Source organism: Eptatretus burgeri, chromosome 18, assembly GCF_056783735.1.
Source record: "Eptatretus burgeri isolate ZD-2024b chromosome 18, Ebu_testis_v1, whole genome shotgun sequence".
In the NCBI taxonomy this organism is placed as follows: domain Eukaryota; kingdom Metazoa; phylum Chordata; class Myxini; order Myxiniformes; family Myxinidae; genus Eptatretus; species Eptatretus burgeri.
The window spans coordinates 19663001-19690500 of NC_140978.1; the positions used below are offsets into that span (position 1 = coordinate 19663001).

Genomic DNA, 27500 nt, shown 5'->3' on the forward strand with positions numbered 1-27500 from the left:
AAAACAAGCCGGTAGGCGGACATGGGTAGTCGACTACCCAATAGAACCTGACGCGATGGGTCCGTTCGATGGGGGAATGACCTGAGGATTAAGCACAAGAAAATTCACGATTTGAGCTTCAAGGGTTAATGCTGCAGATTGTTTTTTTGTTAAAATACCCCCACATTTAGAGGTTTTTTGGCCGTTGCTTGGCAACGGAGGGCACCATAGCAACGGTTCTTTCTCACATATAACTAGGACATACCATGAACCTACCATACCAGTTTCATGTATATCTGACTCATAGTCTCTGAGATATAACGAACTTCATTAACCTCCGCCATCTTCGAAGATGGATGGAGGTTACTGTTTTCACCCCTTTCTGTTTGTTTGTTTGTTTGTGAACAGTATTACGGAAAAACTCCTCGACGGATTTCGACGAAACTTGGGGGGGGGGGGTTAGGTATGGTCCAAGGATCATGCCATCAAATTTTGGATTTTGGACCCCCCCCCCAAAAAAAAATTGTAAGAGAAATTGTTTTTTTTTTGCATTTCTACATGTTTTAAGTGATTTCCAACCCCCCCCCACCCAAAAAAAATTGTTAGAGAACTTTTTTTGCATTTCTACATGTTTTAAGTGATTTCCAACCCCCACCCCGCAAAAAATTGTTACCCCCCCCCAAAAAAGATTTTTTTTGCATTTCTACATTTTTTACGTGATTTCCAACCCCCCCCCCCAAAAAAAAAAATTGTTACCCCCCAAAAAAAAATTGTTAGAGAAAATTTTTTTTTTGCATTTCTACATGTTTTAAGTGATTTCCAACCCCCCCCCCAAAAAAAAAAAAAAATTGTTAGAGAAAAAAAACTTTTGCAACTTTTTTTTCAACAAAATTTCGTTTTTTGTTTTTTTTTTGCATTTTTACATGTTTTAAGTGATTTCCAACCCCCCCCCCCCCCAAAAGAAAAAATTGTTAGAGAAAAGAACGATAACTCTCAGCACTGTTGACATCATATTTAATGAATAAGATATAACGTTCACTTGAGTGACCCAGCAGTATTGGCGGTGGAGGTTTTGCGCTCTCCCGAGTGCTCCCCCTCTAGTTTTTTTTTATTGTTTTCGACTAGGGTTCATTCAAAGTCTATCTTCTCCGACAGTTTTCATAGGATCCGGCTGGAAATTTTTGACAATATGGCTGAATGTACTGCCCACAGTCGCTCGTGGCCCGATTTTTGATTTTCTAAAAAATAATTTTTTAATGATTTTTCTAAAATTTCAAAGTCCCGTTGCTAGGCAACGGTGGTGTCCATAGCAACGGTTCTCATTTGCACACAACTAGGTCATGGTTTGAACCTACCAACCAAGTTTCATCGAAATCGCCATTGTATTAACTGAAATCGCCTTTTTAAATACTGATAATAAGGGTAGAACAAATCTCAAAATTTTTTTTTTTTTAAATTTTTTTCGACTAAATTGACTACCCAATATTTACAAGATAGATGTCTAACAGATATGTATAACATATCTATTCATATATTTCTAAGACAGATCTACATTCGTAAATGTCTAAGAGATAGATACACTCTAAAATACAATCCCCATTTCATCCCATTTGTTTATTTGTCTCCCCTGATCCATACAATTTTGCTCTTTCTTCTCTCTTTCATCCTTCAAAGTGGTGACACACCACCATCTTGTGTTTGTTCCAATATCGACCATTGATTTTTACTATTTCTCTCGACCTTTCCTCTCTGTCAACCTGTAAATTTTACTAGTCCCCTTACGGTTTCACCGGAGGGGACTATAGGTTTGCTCTACGTCTGTCCATCTGTTCTCCGTCCGTCCCACCTGTGGTTTTTCAGATTTTTTTCTCATACCCTCTAACATATTCAACTGAAACTTGGTACATGACTTTATTATAACTAGTACGTGCCCATAAAAAAAAATTATAATTATATAGAAATATTCAAACTGCGAGCAACAAACAACAACCACACAGGCCATTTCTTCGCTCTTGCATGCCTGCACGTGCGTGGCCCGGAAGTTCGCATATTATTCGCAGTTACGATTATTCACAATTTAGTTTTAATACCCAATTATTCAATTAGCGCCAACGTATTTTACCTTTTCGCAATGTCGTGGCAAATAAAAACAAAAAGAGAAGAGAAGACAGAGACAAAAAATTACTTCCTGGTTCAGAGCATACCAGCACTCTGATGTTACCGAAATTTATACACCAGCTAATATGAAAACGATCATAACTTGGGGCATTGTGTTTATCTATAAATGTGCATAAGAAATCGAGAAATTATTAGAATACACGAAGTCATCATTATCTGGAAGTCTGTATGTTGTAACCCGTAATGGGGAATAGGACTGAGGTTCCCTTCCCCCATCGGCCACGTCCACGCAACAACGTGTCTTGTCATTGGTTTGGTAAATAAATGGCCATAACTTGGGAAGCACTTGTCCGATTAATATCAAACCTTGAAAAGGCACATCCTCAGGTCCCCAGCAATGTAGTTGGCAAGCTTCAATTAGATCGGACCAGTAGTTGTCGAGAAACAGCGGACACACACACACACACACACACACACACACACACACACACACACACACACACACACACACACACACACACACACACACACACACACACACACACAGATTGCTGGAATTATAGATAGATGAAATAAGTAAAGCTGATAAACGAACGAAACACGGTGGGTTAGAGAGTTTCTTCTTCTTCATATTTGTTCCAGCATCAGCTTGAGCGTGCGTTAAAGCAAACTCATTATCTCCGGTTTGTTATCCTAGTTGTCTTTATTGGTTTCAAATCTACAAAAGATATCAGTAAATGAAAATGGCTTTTCCTTTTATTTTGCCAAATGGACCCAAACATGGTGTGTTGGAGGGTTTCTTCTTCTTCATTTTGATTCTGGTATCGGCTCGAGCGTGCGTTAAAGGTAAACAAATTGTGCTCCATTGTCAATGCATTGGATTTCACCATTTGTCTTCCAGCTTCTTCATGAGCCTTGTTTCCTCCCTCATCTATATGAACATTTATATACAGTTCAGTGACAGATGTTATATTAAGAGGTGAGAGCAATGAGAAACCTGCCGATCTGACAGTTTTCTCCCGTGTAGCCTTCAGAACAGAGACAGGTGTAGGAGTTTATCGCATCCAGGCAGGTGCCTTTTCCACATGGTTGGCTCTCGCACTGGTCTCCATCTGGAAAGGATAAAAAATGCTCTTGAAATAACATATGGTTAAATTAGCAATAACTAGTGTGTGTGTGTGTGTGTGTGTGTGTGTGTGTGTGTGTGTGTGTGTGTGTGTGTGTGTGTGTGTGTGTGTGTGTGTGTGTGTGTGTGTGTGTGTGTGTGTGTGTGTGTGATAATTACAACATTCTTTAAATTATCATTGAAATGATTACATACAATTCAACTTCCAATGAATGTTAATATAATGCTTTATAGTGGGGCAACTTAGCATAACAATTGTGCATTTTGTGAGGAAAGCACCAAATTTGGCACACTAGTAGCCTAACATATTATGAACAGATTTGGATACTGGGCCATCTCAAATTCAGCCGCTGATGGCTGTGGCAGCCATTTTCCACTGCCATCAAAAATTCTGAGATGGCCCAATATCCAAATCTGTTCATAATATGATAGGCTACTCGTGTGCCAAATTTGCTGCTTTCCTCACAAAATGCACAATTGTTATGCTATATTTAGCTAAGTTGCCCCACTATTAGGAATATATATTACTGTTCAATAAATCACACTCAAATAAGGTAATTCTCTGTTTGTGTGTATGTATTTATGTATGTATGATCATTATAGAATCCAAAAAGCTTGGCCCAATATCCACCAAATCTTGCATACGTGCTTGGGGTAGCCAGGGTCAGGTCATGAGCCCAAAATACACCCCCTCACCTTCCCCAGTGAGAATGGGGAGACGACCTATGGTTTTCGCCTGTACTTGGAGGATAGTACAAGTGGTTTAACCACTGACCCCTGCCGGAGGGAGCGAGTATCGACACCTTTTTCGCTCCCAGAGGGAACAGGTGTTCCTGTTACTAAAAGGAGACACATCTACCCATCTGTGACGTGAAGAAGCAGGACATCGAGCAGGGAGTGGGTATTGCCACCATATTTTGTTCCTGGGGAGAGCTGATATTACTGGTGATTACAAATGTGAGGAACATATTTGTGAGAAAAAGTGTGTTTGTGAGAAAAAGTGTGTTTCGTCAGGTCAGGTTCGATCTGTGACCTGCTACAGGTACCATGTAAACCTGTACTAACCTGTTCCATGGTCGGGTTGTCGGCGACTAAACCGTCTCCCCCACCAGGTTTTCTGGTGAGGAGGGTGTTTGGATATGGACACCCAGCAGGATTAAAAACAAAACCTGTCAAAGGGCGGAGGAGCTAATTGTGAGCCAACGGCCATCCATATCTAGTGCCCAACTGTGTCTGCGGACGTCCTCCTGCAGTTGGGTTACTTCTTATTAGGAGGTTGGTGGCAGGATTTGCACTCCAGCCACCGTAAAACGCTTCATTCCGCAAAACGCAAAAACGCAAAAAAATCTGAAAACCCACTCCGTGGGAGTACCTCCTGTGCAGCTTCCCTTCGCAGGGCAGCTCACCGGATGATGGGATTGGGGCAAAGCCTTCGGGACCCCCAATCTTTGATAGGAGGGAAACCACGGGGTAACATCCCTGGGTCAGATTGCGGGAGAGTGTGTCGGAGTGGTGCTGAGGTGTCGTCCACCAGACGGCGGTCTCCTTGGGTTAACCTGAGGCGGTCCCTTCGGGTGGGTGCCTGGAATGTCCTATCCCTAAGAGGATGATCACCTGTCTCTGTTATCATCTGAGCTCAAGCGTTTGGACATCGGGGTTGCAGCTCTCTCTGAGGTTCGGAGACCGGATTGCGGCGAGATAATGGTGGGTGGTTACACCTACTATTGGTCTGGTCGCTCTGATGGTTACCATACCCAAGGAGTTGCTGTAGCTGTGTCCAATAAGCTGACCCCAATGATAATTGAGGTAACACCGGTCAACGAGCGTATTATGAGATTAAGGATTCGTCACTCCTTAGGTGTCATTTCCCTGGTCTCTATTTATGCTCCGACTGAGGCGAGTGATGTTACCGTGAAGGACACATTCTACGCCACACTCGAGTCTGTGGTTGATCAGTGCCCCAGACGAGATACACTTCTAGTCTTGGGGGATTTCAATGCATCGACTGGAACTGATAGGGATGGTTATGAGGTGTGTGTTGGTCCCCATGGGTCAGGAACTATGAACCAGAATAGCACTAAGTTCCTTGACTTTGCAAGAAGTCATGGACTTAGGGTGGCTGGTTCATGGTTTCAGCGCCCGCAAGCTCATCGCTGGACTTGGTATTCCAACGCTGGCGGTGTGGCAAAGGAGATTGACCATGTCCTCATTGACGGTCGCTGGAGGATGATCCAGAACTGCAGGGTCTACCGGAGTGCTCAGTTCCTCAATACTGACCACAGGCTTGTTGTAGCAACTCTAAAGCTGCACCTTAAATCCTGGAGAATGGTACCATCCCAGCCTAGGCTGGATGTTGCCAAGCTCAGGGATGAGAGAGTAGCTGAGGAGTTTGCGAACAGGCTGAGTGGACACTTGGGGGTCTGGGTGCTTTGGGGGTCCTGAAGAGTTGTGGAACACCTTCAAGACCACCGTCCTTGATGTTGCCGGTGGATGCCTTGGAGTTCACCGCAGGGCAAAGAAGAATTTTGTCTCTCAAGGGACACTGGATACCATTGACCAGAGTCGCAGGGCCAGGCTGAATGGCAGAGCTGAGCTGTTCAGGGAGCTGAGGCGTAAAACTGTACGTGCACTGAGGGTGGACAAGGAGGCCTATGTGCGAGGAATCTGTGAGGGGGTAGAGCATCACCTGTGGACAGGTGATTCTCGTCCCGCTTACAGGGGGAATTCGCGCATTACGTTCATCCAAGCCCATCCCTCGGAGCACTGCAGTTCGAGCAGAGAGTGGTAGGCTCTTGACAGAGGAGTCTGAAGTGAAGGCCCGCTGGGCCGGTTACTTCGAGCGGTTGTACCAGGCTGATCCCCCAGCTGTCGAGTTGGACGTCAAGGGTGTTACAATCCCTGTTGCTGACCCTCGAATCAACTGTGGTCCACCATCGCTTGTGGAAACACGGGCTGCGGTGAACCAGTTGAAACGGGGCAAAGCTCCAGGGATCTGTGGCATCCATGCCGAACTTCTCAAGGCTGGTGGAAATGCTGCACTCGTGTCGTTGCATGCAGTTTTGTGCTCTGCCTGGAACACAGGCATCATCCCAACTGACTGGAAGAGGGGCCTTGTTGTCCCTCTCTGGAAAGGGAAGGGTGATCGCCAAGACTGCAACAACTACCGAGGGTGACGCTGCTCTCAGTGCCGGGCAAGGTCTTTGCTCGGATAATTCTTGATAGGGTTCGCCACCATCTGCTTGAGCACCAGCGTCCAGAGCAGTCAGGCTTTACACCAAAGAGGTCAACGATTGACCGTATCCTTGCACTTCGTGTACTCACCGAACGCAGACGAGAGTTTCGGCAGGGGCTGCTTGCAGCCTATGTTGATCTCTGTAAAGCGTTCGATTCAGTGAATCGGGATGTCCTCTGGAGGATTCTTGGTCTTCGTGGGGTGCCACCGAAACTGATCGATCTGATGTCTGAACTCTACTCTGGTACTGAGAGTGCTGTGAAGTGTGGTGGTACCGCCTCTGACTTATTTCCAGTTGTTACTGGAGTTCGTCAGGGATGTGTACTTGCCCCACACTTTTCAGCACTTGTATGGACTGGATTTTTGGGAGGATGTCGGAGAGATCAAGTTGCGGTGCATCGTTTGGCAATGTCAAGATCTCGGACCTTGATTTTGCAGATGATGCAGTCATCTTTGCGGAGACTTTAGACATCCTCTTGGGGGCCCTCGAGGTGCTGAATGAGGAGTCGGAGCCATTGGGATTACGGATTTCTTGGGTCAAAACAAAGATCCAGGCTTTCGGTGACATCTTGGATGCTGCTGTCCTGTCTGTGTCTGTTTGTGGTGAGGATGTTGAGGTCGTGGATAGATTCACTTACCTTGGTAGTGATATTCATGTCTCCGCAGGTTGTGAGCCGGAGGTCAATAGACGTCTGGGTCGGGCCTGGGGAGTCATGGATTCACTGGATCATGGGGTGTGGCGCTGCCGGTACCTGTGCGGGAGGACGAAAGTCCGAGTCTTCAGGTCCTTGGTACTTCCAGTCTTGCTCTATGGGTGCGAGACTTGGACTTTGACCAAGGATCTGAGACGGAGACTTAATTCCTTTGGTACCAGGTCTCTTCGGAGAATCCTTGGCTATCGCTGGTCGGATTTTGTGTCCAACGAGCGGTTGCTGAGAGAGACTCGGATGAGATTTGTTACCTGCATAGTCCGTGAGCGTCAGCTGCGGCTGTATGGACATGTGGCTCGTTTTCCTGACGCTGATCCTGCTCACCAGATTCTCTCAGCGAGGGAGTCTCTTGAGTGGAGGAGGCCAGTGGGCCGACCACGTGCCTCATGGTTACAGCAGGTTGACCATCATCTCAAGGAGATGGGGATGGGCCTGGCATCTGCCTGGGGGATGGCCAGACGGAGGCCCCTGGAGTACCGGCGGAAAGTGGACGCAGCGACGCGCTGTTCTGGCACATGCTCCCATACCTGACCTGACCTGTGTTTGTGTGCAGTGTATGTTTATCGCCTCTTCTGATCGTCATTTAGCCTTTTTCTTTCTGCGCTCTTTTGGGATGTTGTTTTGGCCTCTTCTTTAACATTGTCTTCAACCTCTTGCCATAATTTGTCTGGCGTTCTGTCAACCAAGTTCAGCTCTGCAAAACGTTTTTTTAAAATTAACCCACTAGCAAATACAAACCGTCGCTTCGCTGACGGGAATATTGAAGGAAGGGGGAGAAAGAGGGAGGGGGAAGCGATGAGGGTTGGGGAAGTGAGGAAGGGGGAAGCGAAGGAGGGGGGAGGAGCGAAGAAGTGATGGGGAGTGGGGGGGGGGTTGGGGAGAGCAACACCTCACCAAACGTTGCTATACATTCTGGGAGGGGGTGGGAGCAAGGAGAATGAGGTAGAGAGGATGGAGGATGGAGGAAGGGGGAAGTGGGGAGGAGGGGGTTTGGGAGGAAGTAATTGTGAGAGGAGGGAGTTTTGGAATTGTGTTTAGTAGGGGAACTTGGGGGGGGAGGTGTTCTTCTCGACTTGCATTTGGTAGTGGGACTTATAGAAAAGGGGGAGGGGTGGGGATTGAAACAAGATTGGACAAAATAGGGTACGTTAAAAGAGCATGTTAATACAGCACGTGGAGACCTCCTGGAGATGTCCATTGGGGTGGAGAGGGGAGGGGGTTTGGGAGGAGGTAAGCGTGAGGGGGAGGAGGAGAAAAGGCAGCGTGAGGGGAGGGGGAGGGAAGGGCGATATAACATGCCTGAACAGAAACGTTTTGTTTTTGACTGCCGGGTTCGACATAAAACTAGGTGGGAGCATTTAAAACCCATTATATCTACCTGGCAACGGTCTGCCCGCGTGTATGCATGCTCGCACATGCAGGAACCTTTGCACACCTCCGGTCGACTCACTCCGAATCCAATTCGTACATGCTACATCTGGGGAAGCCGTATTAAATTCAAAACTAAACCGTTAGTCTTTAACGGTCTCCTTAACAGACGGAGAGGGGTAGGGGAGAAGTGGGAGGGCTGGAGGAGGAGGGGGGTGGGAGAGAAAGAGAAAGAGAGAGGGGTGAGAGAAAGAGAAAGAGAAAGAGAAAGAGAGAGGGGTGAGAGAAAGAGAAAGAGAAAGAGAGAGGGGTGAGAGAAAGAGAAAGAGAAAGAGAGAGGGGTGAGAGAAAGAGAAAGAGAAAGAGAGAGGGGTGAGAGAAAGAGAAAGAGAAAGAGAGAGGGGTGAGAGAAAGAGAAAGAGAAAGAGAGAGGGGTGAGAGAAAGAGAAAGAGAAAGAGAGAGGGGTGAGAGAAAGAGAGAAAGAGAGAGGGGTTAGAGAAAGAGAGAGAAAGAGAGAGGGGGGAGAGGAAGAGAAAGAGAAAGAGAGAGGGGTGAGAGAAAGAGAAAGAGAAAGAGAGAGGGGTGAGAGAAAAAGAGAAAGAGAGAGGGGTGAGAGAAAGAGAAAGAGAAAGAGAGAGGGGAGAGAGAAAGAGAAAGAGAAAGAGAGAGGGGTGAGAGAAAGAGAGAAAGAGAGAGGGGTTAGAGAAAGAGAGAGAAAGAGAGAGGGGTGAGAGAAAGAGAGAGAAAGAGAGAGAGGGGTGAGAGAAAGAGAAAGAGAAAGAGAGAGGGGTGAGAGAAAGAGAAAGAGAAAGAGAGAGGGGTGAGAGAAAGAGAAAGAGAAAGAGAGAGGGGTGAGAGAAAGAGAAAGAGAAAGAGAGAGGGGTGAGAGAAAGAGAAAGAGAAAGAGAGAGGGGTGAGAGAAAGAGAAAGAGAAAGAGAGAGGGGTGAGAGAAAGAGAAAGAGAAAGAGAGAGGGGTGAGAGAAAGAGAAAGAGAAAGAGAGAGGGGTGAGAGAAAGAGAAAGAGAAAGAGAGAGGGGTGAGAGAAAGAGAAAGAGAAAGAGAGAGGGGTGAGAGAAAGAGAAAGAGAGAGGGGTGAGAGAAAGAGAAAGAGAAAGAGAGAGAGGGGTGAGAGAAAGAGAAAGAGAAAGAGAGAGGGGTGAGAGAAAGAGAAAGAGAAAGAGAGAGGGGTGAGAGAAAGAGAAAGAGAGAGGGTTGAGAGAAAGAGAGAAAGAGAGAGGGGTGAGAGAAAGAGAGAGAGAGAGAGAAAGAGAGAGAGAAAGAAAGAGAGAGAGAGAGAGAGAAAGAGACAGAGAGAGAGAGAAACAGAGAGAGAAACAGAGAGAGAAAGAGAAAGAGAAAGAGAAAGAGAAAGAGAAAGAGAAAGAGAAAGAGAAAGAGAAAGAGAAAGAGAAAGAGAAAGAGAAAGAGAAAGAGAAAGAGAAAGAGAAAGAGAAAGAGAAGGAGAAAGAGAAGGAGAAAGAGAAGGAGAAAGAGAAGGAGAAGGAGAAGGAGAAGCAGAAGGAGAAGGAGAAGGAGAAGGAGAAGGAGAAGGAGAAGGAGAAGGAGAAAGAGAAAGAGAAAGAGAAAGAGAAAGAGAAAGAGAAAGAGAAAGAGAAAGAGAAAGAGAAAGAGAAAGAGAAAGAGAGAGAGAAGGAGAGAGAGAAAGAGAAAGAGAAAGAGAAAGAGAAAGAGAAAGAGAAAGAGAGAGAGAGAGAGAAAGAGAAAGAGAAAGAGAAAGAGAAAGAGAAAGAGAGAGAGAGAAAGAGAGAGAAAGAGAGAGAAAGACAGAGAAAGAGAAAGAGAAAGAGAAAGAGAAAGAGAGAGAGAAAGAGAGAGAAAGAGAAAGAGAAAGAGAAAGAGAAAGAGAAAGAGAAAGAGAAAGAGAGAGAGAGAGAGAGAGAACATTGATGAACCACCCTGCCTGTGAAGCACTGGGATGACAGTTTATCGCTGGGTTGGGATTCAAATTCAAGGATAGACAGCTGAGAGCGAGTGTGTGTACCTCTCAGCTTTCCTGCCATGATGTGGTGATTCATTGCTTTGTAACAACTGAAAATATTTTTTACTCATTGTAATAATCTCATTTATTTTGCCTTCCTATCTTCTGCAAGGTCCCCACGGAGAACCGAGCCGCGGTATTGCAATGGAAGCTTATAGAGATTGAAGCTTCAAGAGATCAAAGCTTGAAGAGCACACACCAAGTGGCTTAATCACTCAAGCAAGCACTCCAACGAAACAGTTGAAGAAACTTTTAAAAATGAAAAACGTTTAATTTTTTTTTATAGGTATCTATCAACGTCAAAGTGATGGTTTGTATCATGAAAGAAGATCGTACTAAAAGGGGAAACTTCGTGTAAAATAAAATTTCACATTTTCAGTGGGTGAGCCACCGTCCTTGTCACCGCATGACAATGTGGGGCCAAACACAGGTGAGTAGGGCCTGAACTTTGTTCAAGTCATCAATATATTCAGTGACAGTGTGAATACTTTTGCCATGTATGGCCATTGCTTGGAAACGAACAACCAAGCTGTTTGGATAGCACTCGCCAAGTAGCTTAAGCTCTCAAGCAAACACTCCAAGGAAGCGTTTGATATGGAACAGCAAGCTTGGCAAGTGATTAGCGATCGCCGATCGGTCATGTAAGCACCATGCGCCAGGAGACACACGGAATGTCAAGCAATGTCTGAATTGAAGAAATTAACACTTTTTTTTTAGTGGTCGGTACTGCTGATAAGTTCAATTCCAGAGTTTAAATTTTGAAATTCAGCTCAGATTATGAGATTCTTGAGGGTATGGCAAGAGTGGAAATTAAATAAAGCAATGAATGCTGGCATTTCTGGACATTTCTAAGCATTACGATGTATCCAGAAATTCGTAGGTGTTGCAATATTCAATATGAGTAAGGAAAGTAAAAAAAAATCCTTTATCGTTAAGAAACATTGGTGGCCTGTTCCAAGTCAAGGCATTGTTAAGAAGACCAAAAAATTGGCGAATTATGACCCCGGCGAGGGACAGCGAGGTGACCAAAGATGAGCCTTCATAATGGAAAATTAAACAAGGCCACTAATTATCTTCAAATGGGGTGTTTAAATTCACCAAAACAACCAATTTTCACTCATGCACTACCATGGAGTTCCCGAGTATGTTTGCAAAGTTTGGGACCGCGAAGTTTCATGGTTTTGGAGGTATGGAGGAGACGGACAGACTGACTGACTGATGGACACACTGACATTTATTACTGTAGATATTGCATATTGTTTAGATACGTTTTTAAGGTCAAATGTGGTCAGAGTTTTTGATTTTTTTTCACTTTCTCATTTTGACTCATAGTTTTGCCACAAGGAGTGCATGATCTGTCGCACAGTTTGTGCCTGGCAGAGTGTTGGCAAATTGCACAGCACTTCTCCATCTTTTGTTGACTATAATGTAGTCAATCTGATTTCGATGTTTGCCCATCAGGTGAAGTCCATGTGTACCATCTGCGCTTGGGTTGTTTGAACCATGTGTTGGGCGCTTGTGTTTGCAATTCCAAGCTCATTGTCCATACACAACTCCGGGATTCGCTACCCTGACTCATTTCTGATACCAAGTCCGTGCTTTCTTGCAATCCCTGGTGCTCCTGCTTCTCCAATTCTTGCATTCCAGTCTCCCATAATTATTATTATTAAAACATCTCCTTTAGGCCCCCGTTCTACCAATTCCTGCAACTTTTATAAAACCTCTTTGCATTTTCTTCATCTGCTTCAGAAGTTGGAGCAAATATCTGAATGATGGTGGTGTTCACTGGATGTCCTTTCAACCTCAACGATATTAATGTATCATTGACTGGGTGTTGTATCCCAGTATTGACACTGCTGTCTTCTTATTGCAAATCACTGCCACTCAATTTAATTTACAGGTTTTGTGACCACAAAAAACAAAAACACTTTCTAATTGTCAGATTGAAGAAATACATATTAAATATTAATAGCCAGGTTACTTACCAACCAGCTTGTACCAGAAAGATTTCTGGAAAGACAAAAAGGAAGTAAATACCATGTATATCTAAATACTTTCTTTCTTTTTTTTGGAAACTATAACTGCTCCTGTCAATTTGATGTTAAAACAACCTATTTCATGCAGAAACGATGCCACACGTTATCCATTTTGACCTGCTGACTGTTTCTGAGTGCTGGAGGGTGTCCAGAAGAAACTTCGAGCCCACCGTCCAAACTTCATACAATAAATAATTATTGGAGACATAAAATATATACCAACAACATCAAAATATTTCGGGAATGTCATTCGTGCTCCACTCTGGAAAAAGCTTGTAACTTGATGCAGACGTTAACACACATCTTGGAAGCTTGGGTGCAAGAAATGTAAACATTATAATTCAATTCTTGCTCGGTTGTCAAAGTATCTTTGAAGTGCAACTAACATACATCTACAAGTGTTTATACTGAAATGATTTAAAAACACTGATCAAAATGTCGTCAGAAATATTGTTACACTTGGTGCATCTGTCTCTCTCTCTCTGTCTCTCTTTCTATCTGTCTGTTTCTCTCTCCCCTTTGTCTCATGCCAAAGGTGCTTGCCTTCCCAGTGATATCTGCTCCGATCACAGCAAATTGTTAAAGTAGTTTGTAAAGTAACATCTCTCAAATATGTGACCACCCCGAAGGGCCATGGTTTTGTGTCGAGGATAAACTTCGTTATGTTCAATGATCCAGCTAGAACATGGAAATAAAGAAACCAAGAATTGACATCATGAATCGCAACATCTGAGTGAAGTTGGTATGACAAGTGGATAAAATTGGTCGTCACCCAATCGAATCCTCTCGGCCCTGCTTGTATGTTCGGTATCCTGAACGTCCACACCAGAAGTTCTCTGGCTCATGGTATAGCGGGGTATTACAAATGAGAAAAGTTCAATATACTGAACAAAAGGATCGAGGATGGTAACAAATATGTACAGATGGGGAGGGCATCTTGTCGCACTTATCCTGCACAACCTTTGAACTAAACGCCAATAGAACAAGATCTTTAGCACCATCTTGGAAAGTTCAAGACACCAGTCGATGCCTTTGAGGACCTTGCAGAAGTCTCAGTCTGCATTATCCCTGATGACGTCCCAATGAGGGCAAAATAGGCATGCCGGCTGGTTTGGCATGCCTGTGGGGGTGTGTCACTGTGTGTTCTGATAGCTTGTCCAATCAATTTTCTAAACTACCTCTGGTAGTGCAGCTTTGAGTCTGTCTTAATGTATGACTTCTTCGTTCAAAGACAGCACAAGGCTGCGGAGTAGCATCATTAACTGAGGGGTGAGGCTGTGCCGCTGATGCAATGTCCTCTGTTGATTCGTCCAGGAATTTGGCCATGGTGCCGGCAATAGCTCACCTACTCTTCACAAAGTACACCAAGGGATCTTTAACGTCCACCAACGAATGCTGGTCGACAGAAACCATTTAACGTCTGTCCAAGGGATGGCACATGCATTGTTGAATCACCCTGCCTATGAAAGATTGGGACGACAGTTTATAGCTGGGTCAGGATTCGAACCCATATGCAACAGTTAGAGGTGAGTGTGTGTACCTCGAGGCGAGTGCTTCTCAAATGGTGGGTTTTGAGAGGGGGGGGGGGTCGTGAGTTCTCTACGCTAAGTAGTTCCACAAGTCTTGGTGATGTTCCCAACAATTTAGCGATGTGAACTTGCATACTCAAGTTTAGTAACGATCAAAACTAAAGCCAGAACCAGACTGATCAATATTGACAGTGAGCTACGATGTTCGCTGAGTAAGACTAGTCCCTGAATTGACGTGTGTGCAAAAAGGAAATAAAAATGGCCCAGATTCCAACCTTTCTGTTATTCCTGAAGTCAACGTTGGAACTAATATGTGCAGTCCTGTTTTCCCCACCTTGGTTTTAAAAAAAACCCACTCGAATAAACCTCGTATTTTCCCCAGAAAAGTGGGGTTTTTTTTTCAAAATCTTCATTCCTGTGTTATTTTTTTTAATCCTTGTAGGGATAACGGGGTTGTGGCAACCAAATACCAGGACGGGTGGGTCGTCTGGTTAATCCAGCTGAGAAACACTGCTCTAGGTCATCCTGCAAGCCCCATGCATGATTAATAGCAGATTGAGCGAATTCATTTTTGCCACAAACTAGTCCGTCAAGGAAATTTTCTTTTAGCAGGCCGATAATTGCAAACAGCTGTGGTCAATAAGTTAGAATTCTTGGCCACATCTACCACCATGAGCGAGAGACACAATGGGCATTGGATTTATACATTTGTGCTGCTTCCTTCGGCTGGCAGGATAGCTAGGAGGTACGCACACTTGTCTCGAAGCTGTCTAGCCTGGGTTCCAATCTCGGTCCAAAACTCTTTTGGATCAGCTATAAAACCAAGAATGACCACACCGTGGTCACAACCTGCGACGCAAAAAAAGAACCTGGACAGTGTATAATCAGCAGAGGTCTATAGGCCTGATCTCTTTGGCCCACAAGAAAACCAAGATGGCGGCCATATCATTTTGTCTGGGTGCCCCGGTGGGTGGAGTCAAGCAACAAATGTGGGTGGGGTCCGGCAGCTGTCCGACCAATGAGTGCACATTTCAAAAATCGACCTCCAACAAGAACCCCAACAACAGCAGCAACAACAACCACGTGGAGCTCTTATAGACCTGTAACATATCGCAGGAAAAAGCAGCTATTTCACAGACAAGACGATTCATTAGTGCGTGTGCCATCCCTTGGCACATTGTATAACTTGGCACATTATATGACGTTCTATAAAGAGTGTGGCACATTATAAACAGCTTATTTCACACGACTCAATGTGACATTGACATTTCAAAATGGACCTAATGGTGGTTCTTGCTGATTTTAATAATTCTCTTGAACTCACCGCACGTTCCACGTTGCCAATGACCTCTCGCACCATCTCAAAAGTACAACGATGGTGTACACAGAGTCTGCGCAGCAAGTTGGCGTACTCTGGCACAGACTTGAACACACCATCGTCATGCGCCGAGCGTCCCAAAACTGTGAACACCACATCCCAGGTGACAACAAAATCCCAATGTGTTCTCACTATTATGGCCGATAGGTTCATGATTTTTGGTCAACCAGATCCCAATATGTTCCTAAAAAGAGACATCATAGATAGAGACAATATAACCTTTATGATCTGATTACCTCGAGCATCTAAGGTGGACAGGGACTATGTTTGTTTTCATCCCTGTTTGTCTGTCTGTCGGTTTGTCTGTGAGCAGAATATCTCAAAAGGTTGTGGACGGATTCGTACAAAACTTGGTGGACACGTTGAGTGTGTGACAAGGACGAATTGGTTCGATTTTGGTGAAGATCCGGATCTGGATACGAGTATTTTATAATTTTAAAAGTGATTCTAGACCATTGAGTAGTGATAGGGCCAACAATGATATATAGCACGATATCTCAAAAAGTAGTGAACGGATTCGGATGAAACTTGGTGGATGAGTTGGTTTGGTGACGAGTACACGCTGATTAGATTCTGGTTCAGGTCCGGATCCAGATCCGGCCTATCAGTGGATACAAAACGTAAACTGTTCAGCCTGGTGGAGGGAGGTATGCGCTCTACCGAGTGCAGTTGTACTTTGAATCCTGATTTTGTGAATCTTTACCACACTACCGAGAGATCCAATCATCCCAACATTCCAAAGCGAACGAATGATCCGATCTGGGATTCTATCATAACAGCAACGCAAACACCAAAACCCCGTCCAAGTAAATGAGACCCACCAGCGCCTTGTGCTATGAAGAACACCCCAGCAGAGAGGGTGAGGAGTAGAGGCAGCGAGAGGACACACGTCGTCGCCATGATAGACGGTTCTCAAACTATGGAGTTTGTCTTATCATCAACAAACAACAGAGGAATTTCACACACGAACGTATGCAATCACTCCACAAACAGGGTGAGTGTGGTACTACATGGTAAATACAAAATAAATAAATAAATAAATACCAAATGAATAACTGTACTTTAGGATCGATACAACTACTGCTTAATTTAACAACCCCAAGAGTTGGCCCTCTTCTCGGATCTGCCTCGGAAAGCTTTTGAGCCAGGTCTTTAACGAACCAGTTGGTTAAACATGATGTTTGACCAAAGGTGACAGTAAAAAAATTTCAATGTGCCGACGATAACTCACTTACTCTTTATGAAAGATACCGTTGTATTTAACGTTCAGTGCCGGTCCATGGGACATCCGGCTCAACACTGATGGATCACCCTGCCTAAAACACCAGGGTGACAGTTTATAGCTTGAGTCACGATCCGAACCCAGGCTAGGCTGGACAGTGCACACACCGAGCTTCCAAGCTGTTCTGCCAGGAAAGATATCTGAACTTCAGGATAATATGTACTGATATTATTGTATGATTAGTGGCAGTTGAGATCATTTGTGTTTCTCTCTGTGTAGCTTCAGTAACGGGGATTGATCAAGTTTTACACCATGAAGCCACACTGGCATTGGATTCAAGGGGATCTTTTGATAATTATTTTTGATCAAGTTAATGTACCGGAATTATAAAATCGTGGCAAAAAATAATAAAAATACACCAAGACTACATTGCTGTATTTTTTTTATTGAAAGTGATGTAGAGAGAAACATTATCAGTAATTATGGTGATAATTTGAAAGAATGACAGTATGGTGTTGTTGCGGTTCTGAGAAACCGCCGCTCTTCAAGACAAATGCACACAACATATGGCGGTCCTGAAACAGTTATTTCATTAGTTTCTGTTTTAGATAGCCCCCTTTCCTTATGTCTAGTGGGTTGATGGGACAAAATGCGTTGCGAGAGCTTTTAGTTGGGTCTTTAATTCCATTTGCTATTCCTTTATTTGATTTACTTTACTTTGCACACACATGACCTCTCCTTCATGCACTCAAGCATGCCACTCAGTGCAGTAGCAGGATAGCTTCATAAGCATATACCGCCAGAACCCCGTTCAAACTGCACGCCATTCTGCAATGGACATTATATTTCAACTTTCTCCGTACTCAAACCACAATGCTACAACCTTCATACCACCACAACACCTTCTAAGTCTGGCGTTGGCTTAGTGGTTCGGGTGGCTGGCTTGTGATCCCAGGGTCCTGAGTTTGAGCCTGTTGGTTGCTGAATTAACACCAGGTGGGTTGACTCAGCCTGTCATCCTTCCAAGGTCGGCAAAATGAGCACCAGTGTGCTGGTAATAAGGGCAATGCATCAGTGGAACAGCTGTCTCTCTAACCAATGATGCAACCAGCAGCCACAAGGCTGCACATGAGTGTATGTAACACCTTAAAAAAATCCCCCCAATAACCTATATTCAGTCTCCTCACCACAAAAGCTTCAACCTTCTCACCACAAATACCGGTGCTTCATCCACCTCACCACAACCACGTCGAAGCATCATCACCACACTTGGCACCCCGGATGCTGACCACTGTCCTTCAGGGATGTTGGGGAACACTGGACATTACTCACAATAACGGATGCTTGAGGTCAGAACAGATCGGGTCGTCGACGAGAGGTCGGAAGGTCTTCTCCCGGGTGTGAGGCGACTACTTCTGAGTGAGGAGGATCCAGACCTGGACAGCAGCGTGAGAAGAAAGGAGGAGCGCTGAGTGGGTTGGACGCCAGACCGGTAATACATTCAAAAACCACAAACAGACTTTCTCACATGCCACTTTGAGCTGTCTTCTCACACGTTCTGTCTTTCCAATCTGCTGTCACGTCTGCTGTGAATACACAAAAAACAAAAGAGCAACTGCAGATATGCGTCTCTTCAGTTCCGCACTACATTTGCACATCACTACACCTCATTTTGCACCTCCTCACTCACGCACCATAAACACTCCCAATTTTCTTCCTTCCTCCCCCACCCCTTCCAAAGCGACTGTGTTGCATTGGACCATCGACTGCGCCAGGTACAAAGAGGTCACCCACACCTCAAACTTTCTCTCTCTCTTTCTTTGTTCTCTAATTTCCTTGGGTGTGTATCTGATGGCACTTGTAATGTTTGCATAACATACGATTGTAAAAGTTTGTATTGGGTTAGCTCTGCACTGTGTCTTCATTTGTAAATAATTGCATTTCTTTTGCTGCACTTTCTTTCCCCTGCTGTACATATTGCTGTGTCGTAAAACCCTTTATTATTCACATGCCCTTTCTTTGCCCTCACTTTATAAATAACTTGCTTTCATTGTAAATGTAACCAGCTCGTTCTGTCTTTTTCTCCATTGGTCCAGCATGGTCCGCACATAGTTAGCCGGGAAGTTCTACCCCACTAATTGGCTCTTATTAACCGGTGTGTCCTTGGCAGCTCTGCTTGGCTGCATCTGATACGGTAAGTTAACGCAAGTACGCATCGAGGGCATGAGACCCCTCTTTTCGTGCAGCCATCCACACGTAAGGTATCAAATGAAGTAGTGCAACCCTGCAGGATTGGTACCAATTGGCATTCACGGTTGCCTAGCAACCTGCCGGTGCGTGGTTATCTGTGCCCGGCAGGCTCAGGACCGGGCGTTCGGAAGGGACCCGAATGCTTCCCCTCATGGCAAGCCTCGAACCCCAGATCCGCAACAGTATTTAGTCAACTTTGCAACAATTGTCCATCTGCTGAGGCACAGATGTTTGAACTTTGTTGGTTTACTCGATGCAAGTAAAGTACAATTAGAGGGATGATTTGACGGTTCAAAATCCTCTGTCAATGTTTACTTCCCATCTGTCCACCGTCAGCCCAAATGTCTGTGGACTGGAGCAGAATGCAAGCATGCTGGCACAAATATGACTCTAATTCAGGTCCGTGTGCATTGCGGTCTCATTACTTTTCAAGCCTGGTGTTGGCTTCATGGTTAAGGTGACTGACTTAAGGTCTTAGGGTCTTGAGTTCAAGCCCCTGTTCTGCTGTTAAACACCACCAGGTGGGTTGACTCAGTCTGTTAGCCTTCTGAGGTTGGCATCATGAATACCAGTATATTGGGAACAGGACACTGCATTAATGGCACTCCCAACAATGATGCAACTAGCAGTCACAGGCTGCATACGAAATGAATGAATTACTTAAAAAATATTAAATTAAACTATCTGGTAGTTTTCTTTTCATTTGCTAAAAACTTAAAAAAAAACCTTGCCATAGGTTGGGTGGTACGTAGCCCAATATTATAACAAGGACAGCATCCATTCCATTCGAAGATTTGCAAAATATCAGCTCACAAAGCATTTTTCAGCATTGTTACCATAAAAAAATAATCTTACCATTCAGTAATGCCAATTGCAACATGCAATCTAATGATCGCATATGATGTAAGTTGTGTGGATGTGTCACGAAGAGTGAGGAAGTATGAGGATTGGTAATTGAATTGTGGGCATTGTCAATTATATATCCTCGCATCTGCACTCTTGCCCTCTGGGCAGGAATGCCCATCTCAGCCCACCTACAGTGGTTGATTTAAAGTTGTGATATTTCCACAAAGTGATACTTTCTGCACACGTCTGCACACTTGAAAACACACTGTACACTTATTTCTTCTGAATAAACTGTACACTTGAATTTTTTGGGGGGACATACAGTAACCGCATTTGGCCTTGCTCGACCATACTGTAATGTTTTTGCGCTATGCAATGCAACAAAAATATAATTTTCCACAAAAGTGATGTTTTCTGGGAAATACTGTATACCTGAAAATGCTTTTTAGGACATATGTACACCTGAAAATGATTTTTGAGTCATACAAAACCATATTTTACCTTGCTGGACGATACTGCAAAGTTTTTGTGATGTAAAACGCCAAGTGATCAATAGTGTTACAGCCGCGGGTCCGTTCCGGTTGCCCAATTCAAGTCTCCCGGGTCATGTCAAAACGACTGCAACTGTCATCCAAGTGCACAGTCCCAAACAAGTTTCCATGCCTATTTGCCATGTTACAATACTCGTAAGACTGTGGAATTACCTGGTTGAAGCACCGATAGATAGCTGTGACTGATTTAATTCGGCCGAGCAAACCGTTAGGTCACGAACAGGGTCTAACGCAGTTTGAACCGCACTTCAACTACAGTGCAACCAGACTAATCCACCAAAACGAAGCAGCCAGTGTTACGTGTCGACATCAAGGCACCACACCGAGTGCACCGATAACCCGGAGAGTGTCACGGCAGAAATGAAATAAAGACACTGATGTGCCCTTCGTGTTGTTTTCAGGATGAAACCAGTATACGGCAAGAGACAGAAGGGTGATGATATAAGAAATATTTATTAATCTCTAATGTCTACCTTCAGTACAAAATATGAATCCAATGCAACAATAAATGACTTTCCTAAGAATCCCCAAATTAAACAAGTACGGACGTTACATACAGCAATGCAGCTATACGTTAACTCACGACTCTTGACGTGGCAACTCAGTTGACTCAAGCAGTTCACACATAAAACCACAGCGGGTTATAAATGGGTATAGGTTTGGCGGTGAGCCCTGTTTGAAGGATTAAAGTCCGGGCGGTGCGCACAAACGGTGAAGCCGACACAGTCCATCATGATGAACCAGTCCTCAAAAGATGAATCACCGAAGCATGGAGAAGAACCTGAGTCAGCCGGTAAATCTGAACCATAGATAAGGAAGAAAGGAAGTCCAAGCTAAAAAGGATGAGGTGGTTGAAGGACAGGAGAGGTTGGAGGGACAAATAATCTCCAGGGATATACATCGGTCAACACGCCGGGTGCCTTCTCAAAATGGCAAGAAAATCACCCAGAATGGCACAAAATAGGGGATATAAGGAACAGCGTTGCAATCGTCACCAAGATAACAGGAGTGCAATGTCTGACAGGGAGGTCCAACAAAGAGATGAGGGAAGTCAGCTAAGATTAATACCTACACGGGTATGTATCCGAAGACCCCGATTCCTCCTTTACGAGGTAAGTCGGTTTCAAAATGATCTGCACCCCTGAAAACAGATCGTGGCAGCTCCACAGAAGTCTTCACACCTTCCTCTCCTTGTCCTCCTTATTTCCTTCTCCTTCTGTTCTAAAACGAGCTGTCTCACTCAGGGTGACGGAGCATGAACCATTCGCTCAGGGTGACGGAGAACGAACCACTCACTCAGGGTGACGGAGCACGAAACACTCACTCAGGGCGAAGGAGCATGAAACACTCACTCAGGGTGATGGAGCATGAAACACTCACTCAGGGTGATGGAGCACGATACACTCCTTCAAAGTGATGGAGCATGAATCACTCACTCTGAATGACGTGGCAGGAAAAAGCACCCTCAGTGAGTGAATGATTCACTCAGAAGGACGTTGCGAGGTACCGCTGTTGACGATAAGGCGTTAGGAAAGTGGCTTAAGCACTCATGCAAGCACTCCAATGAAATGGTTGATAAGGAATGGTTGGCCAGGCTGTCACTGCATATCATGTAGGTTCCCTTTAACTTTAAAGCCGGTCTTCACCGCGCATGCAGCAGTTAATAAAATAGAATTAATTCGTTCAAATAATGACTTTATCCACAAAAGAGATTCAGCTTAATGCAGAACAGCTGTGGAGACATTGCAAAGTTCAATCTCTTGTGAAATAATCCTTGCAGATAATCCGCCATATTGACTGCTCGTCTGTGCACATGTCACGTGGTAGTACATCGGTTTGGGGTCTGCGCAAATGTTATAACTTTTTTTTAAAAACGTCTGTTTTTCACCAGATTTGTTTTGATTCCCTGTAGAGCACCTCACAAAACCTCTGAAAATATAGACACAGATCTGGCAGACGTTATGGATAGGCAGTCCCTCTGGGAGACAGGGTTTGAGGTCTCGTAGTGAATGCATTAAATCATATAACTCAAAGAAGCTGGTTAATTTTGGTACGATCCTAAATTTTTTGTTCACTCAATATAATTCTCCAAACAGCAGAAAAAGATGTTTAATGCTTTGGAAATTTCACATTTTCTTGTGTGTCTATGGAGGAGGGGGAGGGAACATAGCCTTGCTTGCTTAAAGTAAATAGGTATATCGGCTTCGTTATTTCTTTTAATTTTCAGATTTCACAAAAGACTTTGACACTTATTTAGTTCGGACGACATCCGATCCTCAAAACTGAAGTGATATTTCGATGATATACTTTAATTAGTCTGTGAGAGTAGATTGTGGAAAAATCATATCATATAATGCATGAAATCGCTGCAAGCTCCTAATTTGAAAACTATAGCACTTACAAAAGCGATGTATTCAGTGATTTTTCGTGATGATGAATAGGCATTCGATAATATGAGTGAGGAAAGTGGAAAAAAAAAACTTTATCGTGATGAAATCATTGCGGCCTGTTCCAAGTTAAGGTATGGTTGAGCAGGCCAAAAAACATGGCAGCTTGAGACCCCAGCGATGTTACCCAGGAAACGCCTAAAGACCCCAGAGAGCAAGGTGGCTGAGGATCACCTAATGAAGGATCTAATGAAATAAGGCTGGTAATTATCTTCAAAAGGGGTGTTTTAATTAACCCAGACTCCCAATTTTCGCTCTTGCACTTTCTTGGATTTTTAGCAGCGTCTCGCATAGTGAATGCTGCTCTAAGAGAGCTCAACGTTGTTCTTCTTCTTGTGAAGACAAAACCTTTTGAACTCGGCTCTTTTATATACTGGATCCGGATCTCCTTAAATACTAAGCACCTGTACACATCCTCGCATTGAGGGTGCCTTTTGAGAGCGTCTATCATGAACTTTTAAATATATTTGGACATTTGCTTTTAAGTTTCGAAAAGTTCACGTTACTATTTAAAGATTATTCCATTTAATGTATGGTAATTTCGTAAATACATTATTTTCTCGTCATGAACGAAGATTGTCCATGACGGACTTGACGAAATATCGGAAGTTGTTGTTTTTTTTTTAAATTATTATTATTATTTTTTAAATTCTTCTTCCTCTTCTTGTTCTTCTTCTGGTGAAGACAAAACCTTTAGGACGCTGCTCTTGGACACATTTGTCCTTGTTCTTAGTATGCTTGCAAAGTTTCAGGCAGCTGTTTTATGGTTTTGGAGTTATGGAGAACACACACACACACACACACACACACACACACACACACACACACACACACACACACACACACACACACACACACACACACACACACACACACACACACACACTTATTAGTATAGATACAATGTCTGTGTCCTTATACATGTGAACATTGTGTGTTTGAATGTGAGTACCGTTTATAGCAACAGTCAACTCTGATGATGAGGGACATTTGTCCATGTGGGACTAGTTTTCATGGCAGATGTTTAAAATTTCTGTGTATTTTACATCTTTTATGGGGGACCTTCACCAATCATGGACCTTTTTGATGGCTGCAGGGGTCCCTTTTTACTGAAGTTGACTGTAGTAACTGTAAAAAGAATTAGATTTGAACATCTAATATCTGCATGATCAGTTGAGTGAAAGTTTCCAACAGCACGAGCTAATATGCCTGATTTAGGAAGATTGTTTTTTCACTCAAGTGAGCTCCCTTAATTAATTTATTCTTGTTGTTTGCATTTCCAGGCTTCATTTTCTTGTTTTATTCATTTTGCATGATTTACAAATCATATCAACCAATATCTTTTCCTGTGGCATTTTTTGCACTTGTTGGAGTAAAAGCTTTACTCCCCCATGCTCCTTAACATTCCAAAATCTACACAAAGCTGTGCACTACAATTCTTCCTCTCCTACATCCAAGCCAATCAGGACGAATCCATCCTCGCTGGTGACCGTAGGCTGCATTAAATGCACGTGGCCAATCGCCGGGATGATCAGGGGAGTGTTGAAATACTGCAGGCTGTAGTTCATTACACTGTGCAGCAGTACACCTTGTGGACCGTCTTTGATCTGGCCCTGCAGATGAAGTGAAAACAGCAAGTTGCTTTCTTCATTCAGAACACTCATCGTGCCATTCAACACAGTTGAAAGGCCGGCTCTGCTGGTGCTGAAAATGGGAGGTGTGTCGAAGCTCAACTGAAGGTTCAAAGGGCTATCGTGGGCTTTTGGAAGAGTGGTTTTCAGAGTGTTGGTAAGAGATAGAGGTAAAGCAGTCCAATCCATACTCCACTTCATCAAACCGGCTTGATAGAAAACCTGGGCAGCAGAGTTCATGAAACTCTCGGAAACAGCCACGTATACCATACGGTTTAACTCAGGCGGCAACCTCTGGGTCCAATTGAGGGTGGGCTGGACTGAGCCTGAATCAGGACTCAGAAAAGAACCTTTGAGAGGAAACTGGAATGAGCGTGCAACCACCTGTGGCTCAGCCACCAATGAGTAATCAAAGACAATGCTGGTGTTTGGAATAGCAGACGAAAGTGGAAGGAACTGCATGACCCGCTGAAGATCATTGGAAATGTAAGCCTGCAGAGTACGACACACTTCCTTTTCCAACTTGTTGTCAATAAAAGCGTTGATGAATCTCTTTAAAAGGTTGTACAGCCAACTTCCATCACCAAAAAACCTGCCAATCACATGGTCAAAGTGCAAGATCAGCTTTCATCATTGATGTTTTTGAATCTTACATGTGGCATAGTTGAGGGCTGGGGTTGAGATGTTGAACAAGCTCAATGAGGCAAATAACCTTTTTCCTGTGGCCGACTTTCCTTGAGCATAATTGAAATGGCACAAGAGATATTGCTATTGTGACAAAAAACGATTTCCTCACCGGAGATCAACATGACCCAGCGTTGCAGAGCAATGTTGTAGCTGAAGGGCTGGATGGCCTCCAGTTTGCTGGCGCACCACAAGGGTAGTAAAGAGAGTTACATCTGACACAGACAGCTCAAAGGAGCCCTTGTCACTCATCTGGAGAGGGATATCATTCAGAGAGTTAGCACACTCAATTTTGAGTTGTTTCATCTGGATTTGATTCATAACCCAACTATAAAAAAGTCACCATGGTGTTATACGGGTAGGTGTGCTTCAATGAGTGTATTGCCTGTCAGGTGAGATGTTAAGCTCATGTGGATCCCTCACCAGCATGAGTTGCTGGTCAAGATTAAACATCCACAATGTCTTTAATAGAGTATGTGATTGCCATCAGTACTCTGGCCAAATTCCTCCCACGACTAATACTGCTCCATACTGTTTTGCTCTGCTTTGCACTGCCTATCTATGGTTTCCTTTTCTCTACCCTTATGTGCTCTACTCTGCTGTACTTTGCTCCACTGTACCATGCTCTGCTAGGCTCCTTCACCTGCACTTTCCCCACTCATGATCTTTCTCCATGCCCTTACCCTGCTCTCCTCTTCATTTCTCCAAACTTTAAATATTTTTGTAATCTATATTACATATGGTTCCCACCCTGTTTCATGATGAAGTCCAGTCTGCTTGAGCTGAACCACTGATGCCACTCAACCTCAAGTAGAGTGCATTTCCAACCTTAGGCACCAGTTCCGAAGCACTAATTGTGAAGTTGTGCAGGGCTAAACCAGCCACACCGTAAAAAACCACTCCTGCCATCGTTTCCAGCCGGCCAGTCAACACAGGTACCACAAAACTTGAGGCCCAACCCTCGAGTGCTCGGACGAGCTGCTTCTGGGTCCAGTTCATCCCATTGGACGTGATAACAACCTATTTTAACGTCAACCTATTTACACGACTGCTTATGCTAAGATGATGGAATGGTACAGAGAAAAATCTCTCCCACCCCTGAACTAATTTAGTAGATTTATATCAACGTTTTGACGTCCAAACTTGCCAATCACCTCCAATCATTTGTCTTCTCTTCCTCAGGCCTGTGCAATCACCTCCATATTGGTTCAATCACACTGTGTTCCCAATGTGCTGTACCATATTAAACGTGACATGCTTAAAAGTTATGCAGGTTTCGAGAGTTAGGGTTAGCTCGATGGGACGTACGTGAAAGAAAGAGAAGTGAGGGTATGATTTGGGTTGACGCACAGTTTTTGAGGATAATGGCACTTATGCTGTCCGGACTGGTTGTAGAAGAGTTGTCAAGCTGAGTTAGAAAGTGCTTCACGATGGCGGCAGAGACGCGAATGATTAGTTGCTGTAAAGGAGGGAAGGGTGGGCAGAGGAAGGGACAAATTTGAGACCGTGAACTTTTGATTAAAAATAATCCCAAGCAGTGTCCAGCATTCTATGGAATACAGAGCTCTCAAAATTATTGGAATCTCTTGGGATAAGGCTGAAGTGTAAGGTCTGTTGCTCTCACATCACAGGCAGGTCAGCTCTCCTTTTTTTTCTACTATCTATTTTCCAACATTGCTCCCTCTGCTCTCTCAGTCCTCTGATCCTCCCTCTCTACTCCAGGATGCACCCATTCTTCCAGTAACCCCCATTCTGGTTAAACTTCCCAAAAACAGGCTGACTGCAAAATTAAACTCTATTACTCATTTCTACCATTATGGAATCACCTTCCAGAGGTTGTTCTGTCTCACTTTTCCCTCTCTGACTTCAAGCAAGCAGTGCACCGCCATCGCTATTCAACCCAAATTCTGATTCATGATCTTTATTACCCCAAATTAACGTCTTCCAACCCAACCATTTCACTTGCTCGTTTCAGTTTCCTCCCATCTTCCCTCTCCCCTTTTCCTGTTCCTTCATGCCATTGGTGTTTGTCCAACTATCAGTTCTAGTCCTTGCTCTTTAATGCTTTCCACTCTGTAAAGAAAGAAAAAAAACATAGTGTGTGACTACTGTCATGGTAGGTGGTTTACAAGGTGAATATTTACAGGCTGGAAGCAGCATACTTACGAGTTTATGTGTAAGCATCCAGTCTGCTTGAGCTGAACCACTGATGCCACTCAACCTCAAGTAGAGTGCATTTCCAACCTTAGGCACCAGTTCCGAAGCACTAATGGTGAAGTTGTGCAGGGCTAAACCAGCCACACCGTAAACAACCACTCCTGCCATAGTTTCCAGCCGGCCAGTCAACACAGGTACCACAAAACTTGAGGCCCAACCCTCGAGTGCTCGGACG

At 44.1% G+C, this 27500-nt stretch overlaps 1 protein-coding gene across 5 annotated transcripts in view; it reads right to left on the reverse strand.

Moving 5' to 3' along the window:
* LOC147008692 (coagulation factor VII-like) overlaps positions 1–27500 on the reverse strand; it is a 79054-nt gene that overhangs the window by 28575 nt on the left and 22979 nt on the right. Inside the window, exons 1-7 of one of the 5 annotated variants that reach the window (XM_085863461.1) lie at positions 27275–27500; positions 25221–25360; positions 18228–18282; positions 18032–18135; positions 15424–15560; positions 12520–12544; positions 3099–3209 (exon numbers count right to left, since the gene is read on the reverse strand). The exon at positions 27275–27500 is cut by the window's right edge and continues 9 nt beyond it. In XM_085863461.1, coding sequence (XP_085719587.1) covers positions 3099–3209; positions 12520–12544; positions 15424–15560; positions 18032–18135; positions 18228–18282; positions 25221–25233 — 445 coding nt within the window. In that variant the 5' untranslated portion in view covers positions 25234–25360; positions 27275–27500. Of the gene's footprint in view, positions 1–3098; positions 3210–12519; positions 12545–15423; positions 15561–16298; positions 18011–18031; positions 18136–18227; positions 18286–25220; positions 25361–26416; positions 26432–27274 lie in introns of those variants that run through there. The other 4 variants (XM_085863459.1, XM_085863460.1, XM_085863458.1 and 1 more) reach the window with 4 other exon arrangements.